The sequence below is a fragment of the Homalodisca vitripennis genome, chromosome 3 (genome assembly GCF_021130785.1).
Source record: "Homalodisca vitripennis isolate AUS2020 chromosome 3, UT_GWSS_2.1, whole genome shotgun sequence".
NCBI lineage: Eukaryota > Metazoa > Arthropoda > Insecta > Hemiptera > Cicadellidae > Homalodisca > Homalodisca vitripennis.
Window position 1 is genome coordinate 133,410,066 of NC_060209.1, and position 15,746 is coordinate 133,425,811.

The 15,746-nt window shown below is 33.8% G+C and overlaps 1 protein-coding gene across 1 annotated transcript in view; it reads right to left on the reverse strand.

Annotated features, from left to right (window-relative positions):
* Window positions 1-2,293: 2,293 nt before the first annotated feature.
* Window positions 2,294-15,746, reverse strand: part of LOC124358358 (regulator of nonsense transcripts 2-like) — a 42,226-nt gene continuing 28,773 nt past the window's right edge. The window contains exons 10-13 of the mRNA XM_046810660.1: window positions 15,226-15,364; window positions 13,994-14,106; window positions 12,193-12,268; window positions 2,294-2,473 (exon numbers count right to left, since the gene is read on the reverse strand). Coding sequence (XP_046666616.1) covers window positions 12,194-12,268; window positions 13,994-14,106; window positions 15,226-15,364 — 327 coding nt within the window. The 3' untranslated portion in view covers window positions 2,294-2,473; window position 12,193. The remainder of the gene's footprint in view (window positions 2,474-12,192; window positions 12,269-13,993; window positions 14,107-15,225; window positions 15,365-15,746) is intronic.

Sequence of the window (15,746 nt, forward strand, 5' to 3'; positions counted from 1 at the left end):
TCTTGCCCTAAACCTTCCGACATGCACATAGGAGATGATTAACTAGCTCTGAAACGAATTTACCTCTGATGATAAGAGAGCCAAAAAATTAATATAGAGTAGTCCAGGATTGCAAGATCTGGCATCGAAAGTTAAAAGTACTTTTTGTTTGATCACAACTACTTTTTCTTTTACCTCTCTTACCCCAAGGGCTACATCTATCTCACAGAAAATGCCTCCAGAAGGATACTACAGATGTGCCTAAAAAATAGGTTTGTATTCTTCCTTTCCAATATCAAGTCATTCAGGAAAGATTTATGGACTGTGGGGGAAGAACGCTTACTTCCACTCCCAAATCGTAAAATTGACACTTGAAACCATTTTGTCGACGTTGAATGGGGTTTCTTCCATATTCAAATAAAACAAATTAAGTTTCTACTGAGTACAAAAGACACGTCCTTTAAATGTGCTAAAATGTATCCTAGAAGATATCTTAAATAACAGTGGTTATTGATACATTTAATATGTATCAAAATGTGGTTAATGGAACATGTACCAACTACGAAGATAATACCTTAAAAGATTAATAAAAAATATTCTTTGCTCATAAATGAGCTTTGTTATGGGTATAACCTCCATAGTTTAGTAATGGGTTGAGGATCTGGGTTTCACAACTGACAATTTACGTCTATAGGGACCAAGTACAAAATTAAATCTTTAAATGTTATCTGCTATCATTAAATGAAGAATCTTGGAGCATTAGGAAAAGTTTTACTATAACTGGTAAATAAATACTAATTTTCCAATATTTATTTCTTTATTGCAAAACCTTTTGAAATCAACGATTCCATCATCAGGCACTTCGAAAATGAAAAAGTTAATAATTTGCTATCATTAAGTTAATTACGACTTACGCCTAACTAATCGACATAGTCATAAAGCATTAACATAATAGCAATAACTTGACAAATTTCATAACATTCTTGTTTCTTAATTCCTCTTTTTATATATTTTTTGTAAAGGTATTTCACAAAGGTCTTTTCTATTTTATTAATAAGTATTTCTGTATTAAAGTCCATAGTATGAGAAGGCACAGTAATAGTATCAATCTAATTCTGGGCCGTGAGACATCTGCTGCAGTCAACATGTTAATTAATCCTTTTACCATCAAGAGCCTAGATATAGGACTGATATGGTGGTAGACCTTCATATAGGTCCTCTACATTTTTACATACTAAAATCATATTCTATCTTTAAAATTAGCAGAAATAAAGTATGTGTACATTTGTAAAACTGAACAAATTGCCATGGTGGTCTAGTGATACATGTTCAACCTAATGCCTAGTGGTCTATGTACCCATTCACAGATGGCTCTGGCAGTTCACACACTATTATGTCACTTTACTGATGAGGAATAAGAATGAAACTTTTATCTATTTGATAATCCATAAGTGTCATTTTTTAAATAGAATCAAATAGTCAAATGTATCAAATTACTGTAACCAAATCAGGTTAGCACAGTCTGCGTCATTGAGTCCAATCACAAAGAGACATAGTTTGTATATTTCATAAATTTGTGTTTGTAAAGAAACTGTTGATTTTTTTCAATAAAAATAAATATTTTAGACAATATTTTTGATTCTTTTTGCTGGTACTGATAAGACCATTCACATAATTAGTGATTGTTTAGAGTAGTGCAAGAAAAATTTTCTGATGAATTTCTAGTTGAAAATTTTATAAATAAGGATACTATTGTGATGATACTGATAGTAATGAAAATGGTTGAACGGATAGAGAGTGGATCGGTGGCACTAGAACATGGGTAATAGATGTGTTGCGAATGTGACATTGCTCTATTCATCCCAGAATACTTCTAAGCCTTTCACATCACTAAAAATTCCTAAAGGTACATTACATGTATACACTTTTAAAAACTGTCAAAATTAATCTTGTGCTTTACCTCATTTGTATATATAAAAAAATACTAACATATATTAATGTATCTTTATGATGAGTTTTGTATGTTGTTCTTAAATGTTTTAAAATAAAAACAATAAAAATGAGTTACATTTTCCTAGTAAATTATATACTGTCTTCTTTAACAAATATATTAAACAAAAAACTCACTTTTTGGGGCATGACTGTTGTGGAAAACCCCACCAGTCAAAAGGTCGAATGAGTTTGGATAAACCTTACTGAACTATTATAAATTTGATATAACTTTTTTTGACAAGTATAGATTCTGGTGTTAGTTATACCTAGCGAATTCACAACCAATTGAAATTTTTGGACAGGAATAGAAAGAAGACAACTATTAACAGAAACAAATTTTATGACATGGACATAAATTTTCACATTTCAATAAAACATTTAATTATCGACTCTTGGTGCCTCGACAAACAATTTATGCACTGATTAGGGTTTAAAAGAAATATTAATTATATATAAGAATGTTCTTCAACTTATATCCAATATATGGTACCAGGCTCAAAACCTGAAAAAAATAAAAGACACTTTAATAAATATAGCAGAATAAATATGCACCTTAATACATAATTAAATTATGAAATAATGTAACTTTAAACCATTGAGAGAGTCGGTTTTCAGCCTTACTCTAATAAAATTTGACTCTGAGATAGATATGATAGCAATGGTTCAAATTCTGACTGAGACTGTAGCATTTGTATAAATACTGTTCTGTTTAAGATCTCTGGCCAATTGCCCATAAGAGCAGGCAGAGAATGGGTGAAAAGAAGACTGGTCTCTCTTTAAAAATTTCATTAACAATTCAATTTTTAAATGAACTTATTTCTTGTTACCAGAGCTAACACTGAAATTGAATCTGTTGCAATTATTATAAATTGATTTAAAACACATGTTACATTTTAACCCATTGAGGACATATTTAATGGGGCCTCTGCAGGACCGGTAGCAGCAATTAAATTGGGCAAAACAGTAAGACCTTCTTTAAAACTTTCTAAAACAAAATCCATAAAAAAATAGAGATAATATCGTTTTTACCATTGTCTTCACAGTAAAATCTTCATTTACTGTACTAGATACTATATTTGTAATAAAATTATTAATTTAATTTTTTAGTATTTTGTATACATTTTTAAAGAAACATTTTTACATAAATAGAATGTTCATGCATATATCTAAAATTATAAGCTTACAAATAAAATAAAGAACAATTTGAGTATTGTTTCTTAATGATTCTGCTGGACATTTCTTCAAATTCTTGTTTCCTAGGAGATTTAGATATTTTAATTAACAAAATTACTTTATAAATAATAAATCATACTGTAAATTGTACAATCACCTAAATAACTCATCTTGACGTCCTCGCACAAACCATGAATTGGCAAACACTTTTTGAGCATAAGATATATTTACGTCTTTCGCGCTTCCATCACTAATATCAGAATTGCACTTGTAATCACTCTCAATGAATTAAGAACAAGGATCGACGATGCCTTCTACCTCATCACACCTGAAGTTTTACAAAATTTGAGATGCAGTTTTGAATCACCAGGCTTTATTTTTGTCAAGAAGTACATGGTAGTCATTTCATCTGATTGAAATATCTCTGAGGTAAAAGTTAGAATAACTATATATTTTTGGAATCAGCACAAAATTTAGAATAAGTTATACATTTACAGTTTTGGTTTAAAACTTATTCCTAAGCAGGTGCACAACAAAATATTTACAAAAACTTTATTTTTTTAATTTTGTAAAAAAATTATTTACAGAGAAACGATAGGTCATTGTCATTATAGTGTTCTCAAAAAATTTGGAAATAAATTGACAAATAATATTGTTTACATTTGGACTAACAGTTATGAAATGGGATACACTGTAAAAAACATCAGTCTGGCTGTTGAAATAGAGCCGCCATTGCAGAGTGATACCATTGCCAGCTCTAGGGTTTAAACTGTAGGGCAACAAGTTACTTTTACTTAAAGCCTCATTTTTCCTGAATTATGTCTGTGTATTCAAAGACACATGAAACTGTTTCAAATTAGTTATTAAAAACAATGATTATACTTATATACAATCACTTTCCGAACCAGCTTAATATTTGTTGGAGCTATGACAACAAAATGGGAAACTATTAAGCCCCTAAATACAGTCATGCTTGTATGGTTAACAACACTAAAGATGAGATTGAGTACAGTGAAAATGGAAATAATTTTATGTGTTATGCTCTTGAATAAAAATTATCATCAAACTTAGATATCAACCTAACATATTCCACTATGTATGATAGTAGCAAACATATCAGTTTAGTTGTAAGTTGTCCATGACACAATTTACCTATTACACAGGTTAGCTAGACATTACCTACTCACAACATGCTTGAGGGGGAGGCTGTTAGAGAAATGGAAAACACATGGTAGGCACCATAGCAATAAGATCAGTGTACCACGACTATAAAAAATATTTTACAACAAAAATTCATAGCCTTATCCTTTCCATCTCCATGGACCAGAGGCTTTTGTGAAGACTTAGTACAAATTTATTGATAATTGCTACACTTCAAGACAAAATTTAAACGATGCTATCTCTAACTCAGGTCAGTCCTGTCACTATCCTATCCTGACCTACGGCTTAAAACCGTGTAATCAACGGCTCTCCCATATTTTCTTGTGCATGCACCGTATTACTTCTCTGTAGCAGTCTGTTCACTTTTTTTACAAGGAACTAAAATGTATATCTTGATTAAAAATATCCATATCCTTTACTGACTACTATTTTTCATATATGTGATAGCCATGATAATAACTATATATACAACTGTAGGATAGAAAAAAAAGAAAAGGTCTAACATGATTTGGGCTATTTACATAATAAAACAATCTGTTTAGCAGTTGTGTTGAGTTACAAACTTAGAATTAAGTCCTTTTTTACATCGAACACATGAAAGTGGATTCTTTTTCCCTTTTCCTACCTTCTTGTGCACTCTTCTTGCTGCAAGCGCAACATTTTTTTCCGTGTTTTCTGGTATTTTTACAATTAGTTCTGGGATATTGTCAGTGTCTCTACCACCTTTAGAAGTTCTAGTCAGTATTATATTTGCCACGTCTACAACATTTAGTCTACATTCTTGAATCATGAGCCATTCCCTGGAGATATCTTCAATAATTGATACTGTGTAGTCTAATCTAGACGTGTGTTTTTGTGTATTTTCTTTATATAATAAGTAGGGGTTTAATACCATAAGACCGAAGATATTAAATTTCAATGTTTTTCTACCACCTAAATTGGTATATTACATTTGATTCCCATTGTCCACTCCCCCCATAAAATCATTGTAATCACATATTACTTTAGATTTGGTAGTAACTTTCATTGTATTTCTCCTTCTTCTCACTCTTTGTTCACTTTTAACCTTTCCCTTAGTAGTCAATGATAATACTTGATTTTTCTTGAGATTTCTTCTGCCAATATCCTAACACCAATAAGTTGTCCTTTCTCATATATTTTGTTTCTCCTACACCAAACTTTGGTTCATGATTTCTGGTATCCCTTTCCTCTTTTTACACAATGTCCAAGTTAAAATGTGCATTGAGTATACAGTGAATTAAAATTAATAAAAATTTAATTTTTGCCATATTTTAAATAAATAAATAAATAAGGTCTTTATTTAGCAAGCGTCCATCAGTACAAAAACTTTTTTTCATGAAAACTCTTGTCAGACATACAGAACACATGGAGAACAATAACGTAAACCATAAAATAAACGTAAAACACTAAACTATAAAAACTAAACTAACCTGATGCATATGCATGGGTCAGGCAAACACCACCTTCACACTCCCCTTAAATTTCTTACAGCTATAACTTTTTAAAGTGGGTGGCAAAGCATTGTATTTCTTTGGTCCAAAGTAACTAAAACCCTTTTTTCCCCATTTCCAGCTTTGTCTTTGGTAGGTGTAATAGGCTGTTCTGACGGGTACTACGCACATTAATTTCTTGCCTGAATACCAGCTTATCCCTGAGGTATTCAGGTTTTCCCGTCTGAAGAATTTTGTGGACCAGATTGACGGTTTGCAAGTCGGAGACACCCATGATAGACAACACCTTAGCATTTAATCTGTACTCGCTGATGTGGTCGAATTTTTTCAGATTGTAAACGAATCTCAGTGCTCTGTTCTGCAGACGAGTAAGTATCATCAAATTTTCCTGAGTCAGACAACAAGCAAAAGCTGGAAGAGCATAATGTATAGCAGGAAATATTGTTGACCGAACAATTTCCAGCTTGGAAGATTCTGGCAAAATTGTGCTTAATCTGTAAAGGGCCTTTAATCTCATTGTCACTGTTTTACATATAGCTTTGACATGATTGGAAAAATCGAGTTGGGGGTCAATAGTAACACCAAGAATCTTTAGACTATTACTTGCCATCAAAGGCTTACCGTCCACAAATATACACCGTTCAGCGCAGCTATTCACTGACTGACTACTCGAAGATATCCGGTCTACAAGCATCACAGAACATTTATTAGAATTCAATAGCAAACCATGATCGTCTGACCATTTCTTTACACTCACTAAATCAGTATTGACATGACGGACAGCCTCAGCCGTTTCTGAGGGTTTAAAAGAAATCAATAGCTGTGAATCATCCGCGTAGGAATGCAAAGAACAGTGACTTAAGTGATCTTTCAAATCTGCTGTGTATATAAGAAAGAGAATCGGTCCTAAGCAACTGCCTTGAGGAACACCGACGAACCTAGGAAGTGCTGTCGATAACTTCCCGTTTACCTTTGTACATTGCGTACGCCCAGACAAATAAGATGAAAACCATCTAACTGAGATATCATCAAACTGGTAAAATCTTAGCTTTGCTAGCAATAAATCAAAATTCACCGAGTCAAAGGCTTGGGAGAAGTCAAGGGAAGTAATCATACTCTCTAGGCCCTTATCTTTAGCTGAAATAATTTCATCAATGACATTGAGAAGTGCTGAGCAAGTGCTAAAACCCTGCCTAAATCCTGACTGTGTTTCAGGAAGTAATCCTTCAGATTCCAAATATAAGACTAGTTGTTCTGCCACAACTTTTTCCAGTATTTTGGAGATGACAGGAAGGATTGAGATAGGTCGAAAGTCTGAAACTAAGGTAGGATTGAGATTCTTTGGCAGAGGAACCACTACGCTCTGCTTCCAACTAGAAGGGAAATTGCCAGTTTTCAATGATACATTGACCAGGTGAGAAACTGCTCCAATGCAAAAGGGACTCAGGCCTCTAACCATTTTTATGGATATTCCATCCACACCAAATGCAGTACTTGTGATACTGTTCATCAACTCCTTTACCTTACTTTCGGATACAGGAGAAAAAGTGAAAGTAGATTCTATCCCTGCACATTTGTTACTGTTAAAGAATTTCAGTTTTTCTGTGCTCACTGTCCCGTTACAACCCATAGTTGAGAAGTAATGATTTAAATCTTCTAGTTCAACAGAATGGTTCTTTTCTTCAACTGACCTCATCAAACCACCATCTCTTAAAGTAGCCCAGAAAGTTTTAGAGTTTTTTGTATTCAAAGTATCAGTAAAATACTTCCTTTTCGCTGATCGTATGGCCACATTGAGTGCATTACGAGCCCTGCAGTATGCATTCCTAGAAATCTGTGTTTTCAGAGACAAATAAGTATGTTTACAATTATTCTTCTTTTTTGTAAGGTATGCTATGTTTGAATCTCTCCAAGGAGCTTTCTTTCTTGTTATTCTTTTTCTCACCAAGGGTGCACATTCATCAAACACTTGGACTATTTTTGATGTTAACACATTAGCGATATCATCCACGTTTCGATGAGTCATTATGTTATCCCAGTGTATATTGGAAGCAACATCAATAAACGTATCACCGTCAAAATCTCTAAAATTCCTATATGTAATAAACTTTTCTTTGGATTTTGATTTTTTGCAAGGCACGTCACAGTAAGTCAACCTGTGGTCGGTGATCCGTCTACCATTGTGAGTAAAAATGTTGGAGGTATCAACCATTCCTACGTCAAGGTAATGGGTCTTGTCTACAATTATCAAATCAATAAGAGAAAATGAACTTTCTGTGACACGTGTGGGCTCCTTAATAATCTGAGAAAGGCCCATTGATTGAAAAATTCTTTCGAGATATTTTACATCTTCCCTCTTTTGGTTCAGAAGATTCACATTCAAATCACCCAGCAAAATCACTGAATCAACACCTGGTGACTCGTCGATGTACAGAGCGTGGATTAAGGAGCTCAAGGTCGAATAAGGAATGTCTGGGGGCCTGTATGCAATGCAGATAAGTAGCTTCAAACCTTTAAGATTAACCACACCGCTGATGTATTCAATACGGTTGTCAACATTTTGAAGATAAAGACGAACAAACTTAATTTCTTGTTTTACATAGAGAACTATACCTCCACCAACATCTCCCAAACCAGTGGGTCTATCACAACGATGGAGTGAATAGCAAGGGACATCAAAAACATGAGAGGGGGTCTCCGAAGATAACCATGACTCTGTGATTCCCAAGAGGTCAAACTGGAAGTCGTCAATCACCAAACACAGCTCCTCAAAGCCTGTATTCAGTGATCTAATATTAACTTGCGCTACTCTACAACTGTTGGTAAAGTCTCGGTGCCGTTTCCCGACAGGTTACTAATTAAAGAAGGAGAAACTGAATCATTAGTATGGGATATCTGAGGGCTGGGACACACACCTTTTGGCTCAGCAGACACAGCCTCATAAATTATTTTCAATGAGTGAAAAATAAGATCACCAAAACAGTCATTTCCCTTCCGATTCAAGTGTGTCCCATCACGTGCTAGATGATGATATTTAACCACAGCGCTAGTGTCAAGGAACTCGACGTTGAAATTATTGCACATCAGCATTAGCTGCTCATTAAAATAAAAAAGGGCTTTCTGATTGATATCCTTCCTTGTCAGAACACTATTTACAATTATGATAGAGTTTGGGAATTCTTGTTTTGCTGTACTCAACAGGTCAGCCATAGAGTGAAGCACCGTGCGCTTACCCCAACCACCATTATACCCAGGCCCCCCATTATAACCATGAACAAGTACTGTAGTTTGTACCAACAAGTACAGTAGAGTCCCGATAGTTCGAGTCTCGATAGTCCGAGGTTCCGTTAAATCCGAGCCAACACATGTAAAAACATAAAATGTGAAATTGACATATTTGTACAACACACTCGAGCGCATGCCTGTAAACTGAGTGCTAGGCTACTTGGAGAAGCCGGCCGCCTGGACTCATCAGTGCCACTTCATTTGCAACGCCCCACCCCCACCCTATTGTCAAGGCCACGGAACATTGCGCCCCGTATTGTCTAAAAATAAATCAGTCCGTTGCTCATCTCGTTCGACTGCGGTACGGTTGTTATAGATTACGATCGCAGTGCGCTTACCCGGCTGTTATTTACAACGTACAGTACTTGTTGTCTAAATATTAAGTTTTAGTATTTTCTGAAGTGTTTATGTGTTCATTGTACAGTGAACTATGAGTTCAAAAAGTAAAAGAAAGTTTTTACCGATAAAAACAAAACTAGAAGCTCTTAAAATACTTGATAAAGGTGAAACGTTAAAAAAATTAGCTGCCGAGTACGGAGTTGGTGAAGTGACAGTTGGTGACTGGCGAAGGAATCGCGATAAAATTGAAAAATTTGCATCAGAAAAGTGCTCGGAAAGGTGTACTAATGAGCGGAAGTCTATGAAGAAAGCAGAGTATGAAAAAACTAGCGAGGCCCTATTTTTATGGTTTTGTCAACAAAGAAACAAAGGTTGTCCTATTTCCGGACCTATTTTACAGGAAAAGGCATTGTACTTTTGCAATGAAATCAATGAAGGTGAGGAAGATTTTACGGCAAGTGTAGGATGGCTTGACCGTTGGAAAAATCGTTATGGCGTGAGGCAGTTAGAAATTTGTGGGGAGAAACTTTCGGCGGATTCCGAGGCAGTTGTTCAGTTCTGTGAAAAGTTAAAAAATCTTATTAAAAGTGAAAATTTAACACCTGATCAGATTTACAACTGTGATGAAACTAGTTTGAATTTTAAAACTTTGCCATCAAAAACTCTAGCTTCACGGGAGGAAAAAGCTGCTCCGGGTCACAAAAAAAGCAAAGAGAGACTGACTGTGCTAGCCGCTTCAAACGCGTCGGGAAGCCATAAATTAAAGCTAACTGTCATTGGCAAGTCTGCTAAGCCTCGTGCGTTTAAAAACATGTCTATTTCAACGCTTCCAGCAACTTATACAAACCAAAAAAACGCATGGATGGACAAACAAACTTTTAAAAACTGGATTTTAGTAAGTTTGTTCCTGAAACCAAAAAGTTTTTGAAGAAAAGCAACCTACCCTCTAAAGCCATCTTAACACTTGTTAACGCAGGATCACACCCAGATGAAGGGGAACTGCAATGCGATGGCATACGCACGATGTTTTTGCCACCGAACGTGACCAGCCTCATTCAGCCTATGGACCAAGGCGTACTTGAAACTTTGAAAAAAAGTACAGACGCCGTTTGTTGCAATCAATGTTTCAAACAATTGAAGGAGAGGCAACCATAAAAGATTTCCTGAAAAAAGTCACAATCAAGGATGTTATTTATTGGATCGCTGAAGCTTGGAGCGAAATTAAACCAGAAACAATCCAGAAATCATGGAAGAAAATCGGAGTGTGTAAAATTGAAAATGATGATGAAGATGACGATCTACCGTTAGTAAATTTAATAAACAGACTTCCTGGTTGCAATGGGACAAATCAAACTGATATTGGAGAGTGGATGAGTAGGGACGAACAGTTAGAGACAATAGACGACACCATAGTTGAGATGGTCACAGACATGACAGCTGACGGGAGTGACGAAGAAGAAAGTGTGCAGGAGACAGACCCGGCAACGCGACGGCTACGCGGCACTGGATGCGGCCCTGCGCTACGGCGGCAAGCAGAGGCGACAGCGGCAGACACGTTATTGCTTCGGCGGTGGAGAGACATGGCTGCCCGCAAACGCTGCAGTGTGGTGAAACAAAAAACTCTAGACTGTTTTTTTAAGTAAACATTGCATCTTTGGACCTCTGTAAGTAATTTCTTAATGCTGGTATTTGTAATAAAAGCATATTTCTTTTGTTTGCCTTCAGTTCTAATTATAACCCAATTTTTCTCAAAGTGTTCCGTATAATTCGAGTTCTTCACAATTCGAGGTACATTCGGTCCCATTCACCTCGGATTACCGGGACTCTACTGTAGATATATTATTTTAGGTTGTGCAGATTTATATTTCCCAAGCTTATCTTTAATATGAGAAATTTTAGCTCCCGGATTAATATCCACGATAGCCCCACCATCTGCACACCTCTTCCCTGAGTAACGCAGAAGTGAGTCCCCAATCAACAAAACATTAGACATAGGAGTTTCCTGAATCTTCTTATTTGCTTGTATTGTATACTTTGGACCGCTTATGTCACTAGAAACCTTTACTCTTACATCTGAGTGCAGGACATTGCGATGAGTAAAGGTTTCTTTACCCACTTTAGAACTACTTTGTAGTAATTTAGTACATTTACAGAAACCCTAGGTTTGTTTGTTTGTCGTATGAACGACTTTTGTTGCCATTTACCAGATGAATTGCAAATTGTTGTATCATTTATACAGGTACTCTCCAACTCAAGGGCTTGAAAACGGTTTGTACATTTTACAATGTGGTTACTTGGGAGGGAATTAACATTTGTATTTTTGGTACGTATACCCTTAGGTTTTACTTTTACCCATTTCCCTGATTTTTTAGTTGGTGGAGCACCATCACAATTGATATTGCTAGAACTTAAAACTTGGTCTATATTACGAACAGTTGGGAATCAATATTCAAAATATAATTTAATTTGATTTAAATATGTAATCACAAACTGATATTAACTATGATAATGAAGTAATTAATAAAACTGAGTATGCAAAATAATTACTCAAACTGACATATATCAAAGTTTGGTAATTTAATTACAGGAAAAGAAATTTCAAAACACCCACTATACATTTGCACCTCTGTTGGGCAAATTGCAACTCAATTATAGGCTCAATAAAATAAACACCATTGTATATCTGAACTTTTTGGCTGCCATATGTTCTATATTAGTTCATGAAGTAGTCATTTTCCTGATATTTTGATACAAACTGGCATTGCTAGAAAATCATATAACAGAAACTTACCTCAAATTTCATCCTGTAAACGTTCGTTTATATCAAGAGTCAGTCTTTTAAACTTGGCATTTTCTTTCCTAATAGCCTGCAAAAATCATTCATATACTCAAACATTATTATACACTAAAAGGCTAACTCTGTCATACATTTAATCAAATCTCATTCACAAATAACAAAATATAACAAACTTTGCAGTTGTTTTTAACTTGGCTGTAGTCAATAACTATAAATCTTACCTAACCTACCCGTATCATTGCATTCATAACCTCGGTCAAGAAAAGAAAGGGTGTCCCACAAGATTCAGTTTGAGGTCCTTTTCTTTTATTAATTTATGTTAATGATTTACCCTTTTCTTTAACATGTGGTTCAATTCTCATGGCCTTTCAACAAAAAAACCCAAAATATGATTCTTAGCCTTAAATCCCATAAATACATTTCAAACAAGTGTATCTTATCTGATCTAATGTTGTAGTATGATAATGTTTCTGTTATTGTTTTCTATCTCTCTTGATTCGTGATTTTTAAAGAATCCTGTTATGTTTGTTTTGGATTTCTTTTTCCTTTTTTTAATATTTTTATTGTGTACTGACTTGGTATGAAAACTACTGTAACCATGATCTTATCAATGATTTGTAAAATCTTTACAGCAAAACAATATTATCATTATTAAATTATTATTTTTGATTCATTATTTAATGAAGTACATTAAAAATATTAACATTTTAGGATATTTTATTTGTATATAAAAAACAAAGAATGTCTACAGATAGATTTTTGTGTTGCTACTCAATAGCTGAGACATCTGAGATTACCTACTGGCAGTTCATGGCAATATACAAATTGTTGTCATTGCTACAAAGCGTAAAACAAAATGAAACAAAAGGGCAAAGAAATAAATATAGTTTCTCTTAGAACCCAAAGTGTTAAGGTCTTCATACTCCAATACAAGTGTCAAGTAGCATATTCTAAGCAGTTTCACAGCCATGTTTCTTCTTCAAGAACTGTACAGGGTCTCCGAAAAAAATGCCGGGATATTGAAGGGCCATTACTTAAAAGTTATTTAAGATAACCAAATGATTTAAGTATCAAATTGAAGTTTTTTTTCCATGTAAGCATAGGAGGCATGCGCAGAACAGCTGTGGGGTGACAGTCTGCTATTATGACTGACACTCCTGGCGCTAGTTGCGAGTACAATATTTACAGCACAACAGAAGTGTGTTCTGTGCTACGCAGAATTGAAATCAATTGTTAGTGTGCAGTGTTTCAAGTTACTTTTCAAGGCCAAAATTTGCCACATGATAAAGCAATTTTTCACTGGTTTAACCAGTTTTGTGACAGAAAATATTTTGAAAGGGTATTCAACTGGCATTTTTAGGCATGAAGTCTCAATGTTTTATGAATAACATCGTGGACTGTCGTTTTAGGAATATTTCTGTGACTTCATTGGAAAATAAATATTTTGGGCTTCTGATGCAAGATTGTAGAATTTTGTTATCAGTTGTTTTTGACCAGCCAGTTAACTGTTAAACTAGTTCCAATAAGCCAAATGTACTAACTACCTGCAAATTATCTCAAAAAAGATATTACCCATTAATTTTAAAACTTCCATAGTAACATTTTAAAAGTTATTTTAGACATTTTGCTCAAGAGGCAATCCTATTTTGTAGGATGAAACTACATCATATTTACACTACAGAAATTTAGATAATTACAAACTAAACATTTATCATATTACTCAATTCCCACATTACCATAAATTAAAATAAACACTGTATATTATGATAGAAAAATAGCAAGATACAAAACATACCTCTTCTCCAGATTTAAGACCAGCAAAAAACTCATGATCAGGAGGAAGTTTGAGTGGTTTGTACAGTTGCTTGTTTCCTTTTTTGAATAGCAGAACAAATTGAGGCTCACCATCTAAACACAGAACACTAGTAAAGATCTATAATTTTATTTTCCTTCTCTTAACTGCATGAATAATTGCACCTTCAACACCAATTTGTGCAAAAGGACCATGTATAAAATGCATTGAAAGATTGAAAATAAAGTAAAGTAGTCTTATTTTACCAGGTGAAGTTAGGGCTAATAAGGAGGGCTTAATGTATGGCCTTTTTAATGTATGAAAATATTCTTACATTTAGAATTATTATTTGTTTTCATCCATCAACTACCAATTAATATTCAAATACTTTTACCCAGTATTGAATTTATTTTTTATTTTAAATTGAGATTGTAGTGTGGGTGCTGAGGTAAAATTGTATTGATTGTATTTTAACCCTAGAACTGGCAATGGTATCACTCTGTATTGACGACTACTATTTCTACAGCCAAAGAGATTTGTTTACAATGTATCCCATTTCATAACTGTCAGGCCAAATGTAAATGACTGTCAATTTCAAAAATATTTGGAGAATATTATAACAACAATAACCTTTTGTTTCCATGAAATAATTAATTTTTTTACAAAATTAAAAAAAATATATTTTTTATAAATATTTGTTGTAAATATTCTGTTGTGCAACAGCTTAGTAATAAGTTTTACACCAAAACTGTAAATGTATAACTTATTCTAAATTTGGTGCTTATTCCAAAAATAAATAGATATCCTAAATTTTACCTCAAAACCTATTTGTTACATTGCTTTGTATAAAAAGCATGTGCAAAATAGGTTGATCTCTAAAGAAATAATATAATTCATAGGAAAACGTAATATTATGACTGCATTTATAATTATTCAATTATGATAATTAAAATTAAATTTAAAATTTGAATCCATATGTAGCCAACATTTGAAATATACTTAAGCCTAAAGGTATTCCAATATAGTTAGAAGAGTATATAGTAATAAAGTAATTTTTCAGTCATTGCATGAGAGATTTAGACAAATTTCATATAATTCATTTTGTAACTACAGTACATTACGTGAAGGTATCAAAATTTATTGCTATCTGTTTTAAAATTAAAATATTTTTCTATTAAGTACATATACACAAATATGAAAAACAAAGGGTTTTTCAACAAATAACTCACATTTACCTGTTATTAATTTTTTATATCCTAATGGAAGTGAAATTTCAGTCTTCGTTTTGTGTTTATTTATCTCAGGTGTTTTCAAGCTTTCTGTAATAATTTTATTATATTCCTGTATAAAATCATCCTCTGATTCTTCTTTTTTCTGAAATCAATATTACAGTTATTAAAACAAAAGAGGTAGTACATCAAATTTAAATTGATAGTATAGGTAACCTTAATTTTTTTTCTAGTGGCTAAAAATATTTAAGTTTGTCAGATACAGTAACATTACATGTGTGTGACTTTTTTTAGTTAAAGTTGACCTGTTTCTTTTTAGAAGGGGGAGGCAGGCTGATATCTAAGCTGAAAAGTCCATACTGTTTGTTTTTTTTAAGTTTGTATGTTTCACTGCAAGGATTTGACTGTGATGACCTTTCTTATAAAAAGTTGATGTGTGCTCATTACGGACATTATCTACGAACTTCAATTTTTACTGTGGCCATCGACCATAAAAGTATCAAGAAATTACAAGGGAAAAAGCAACA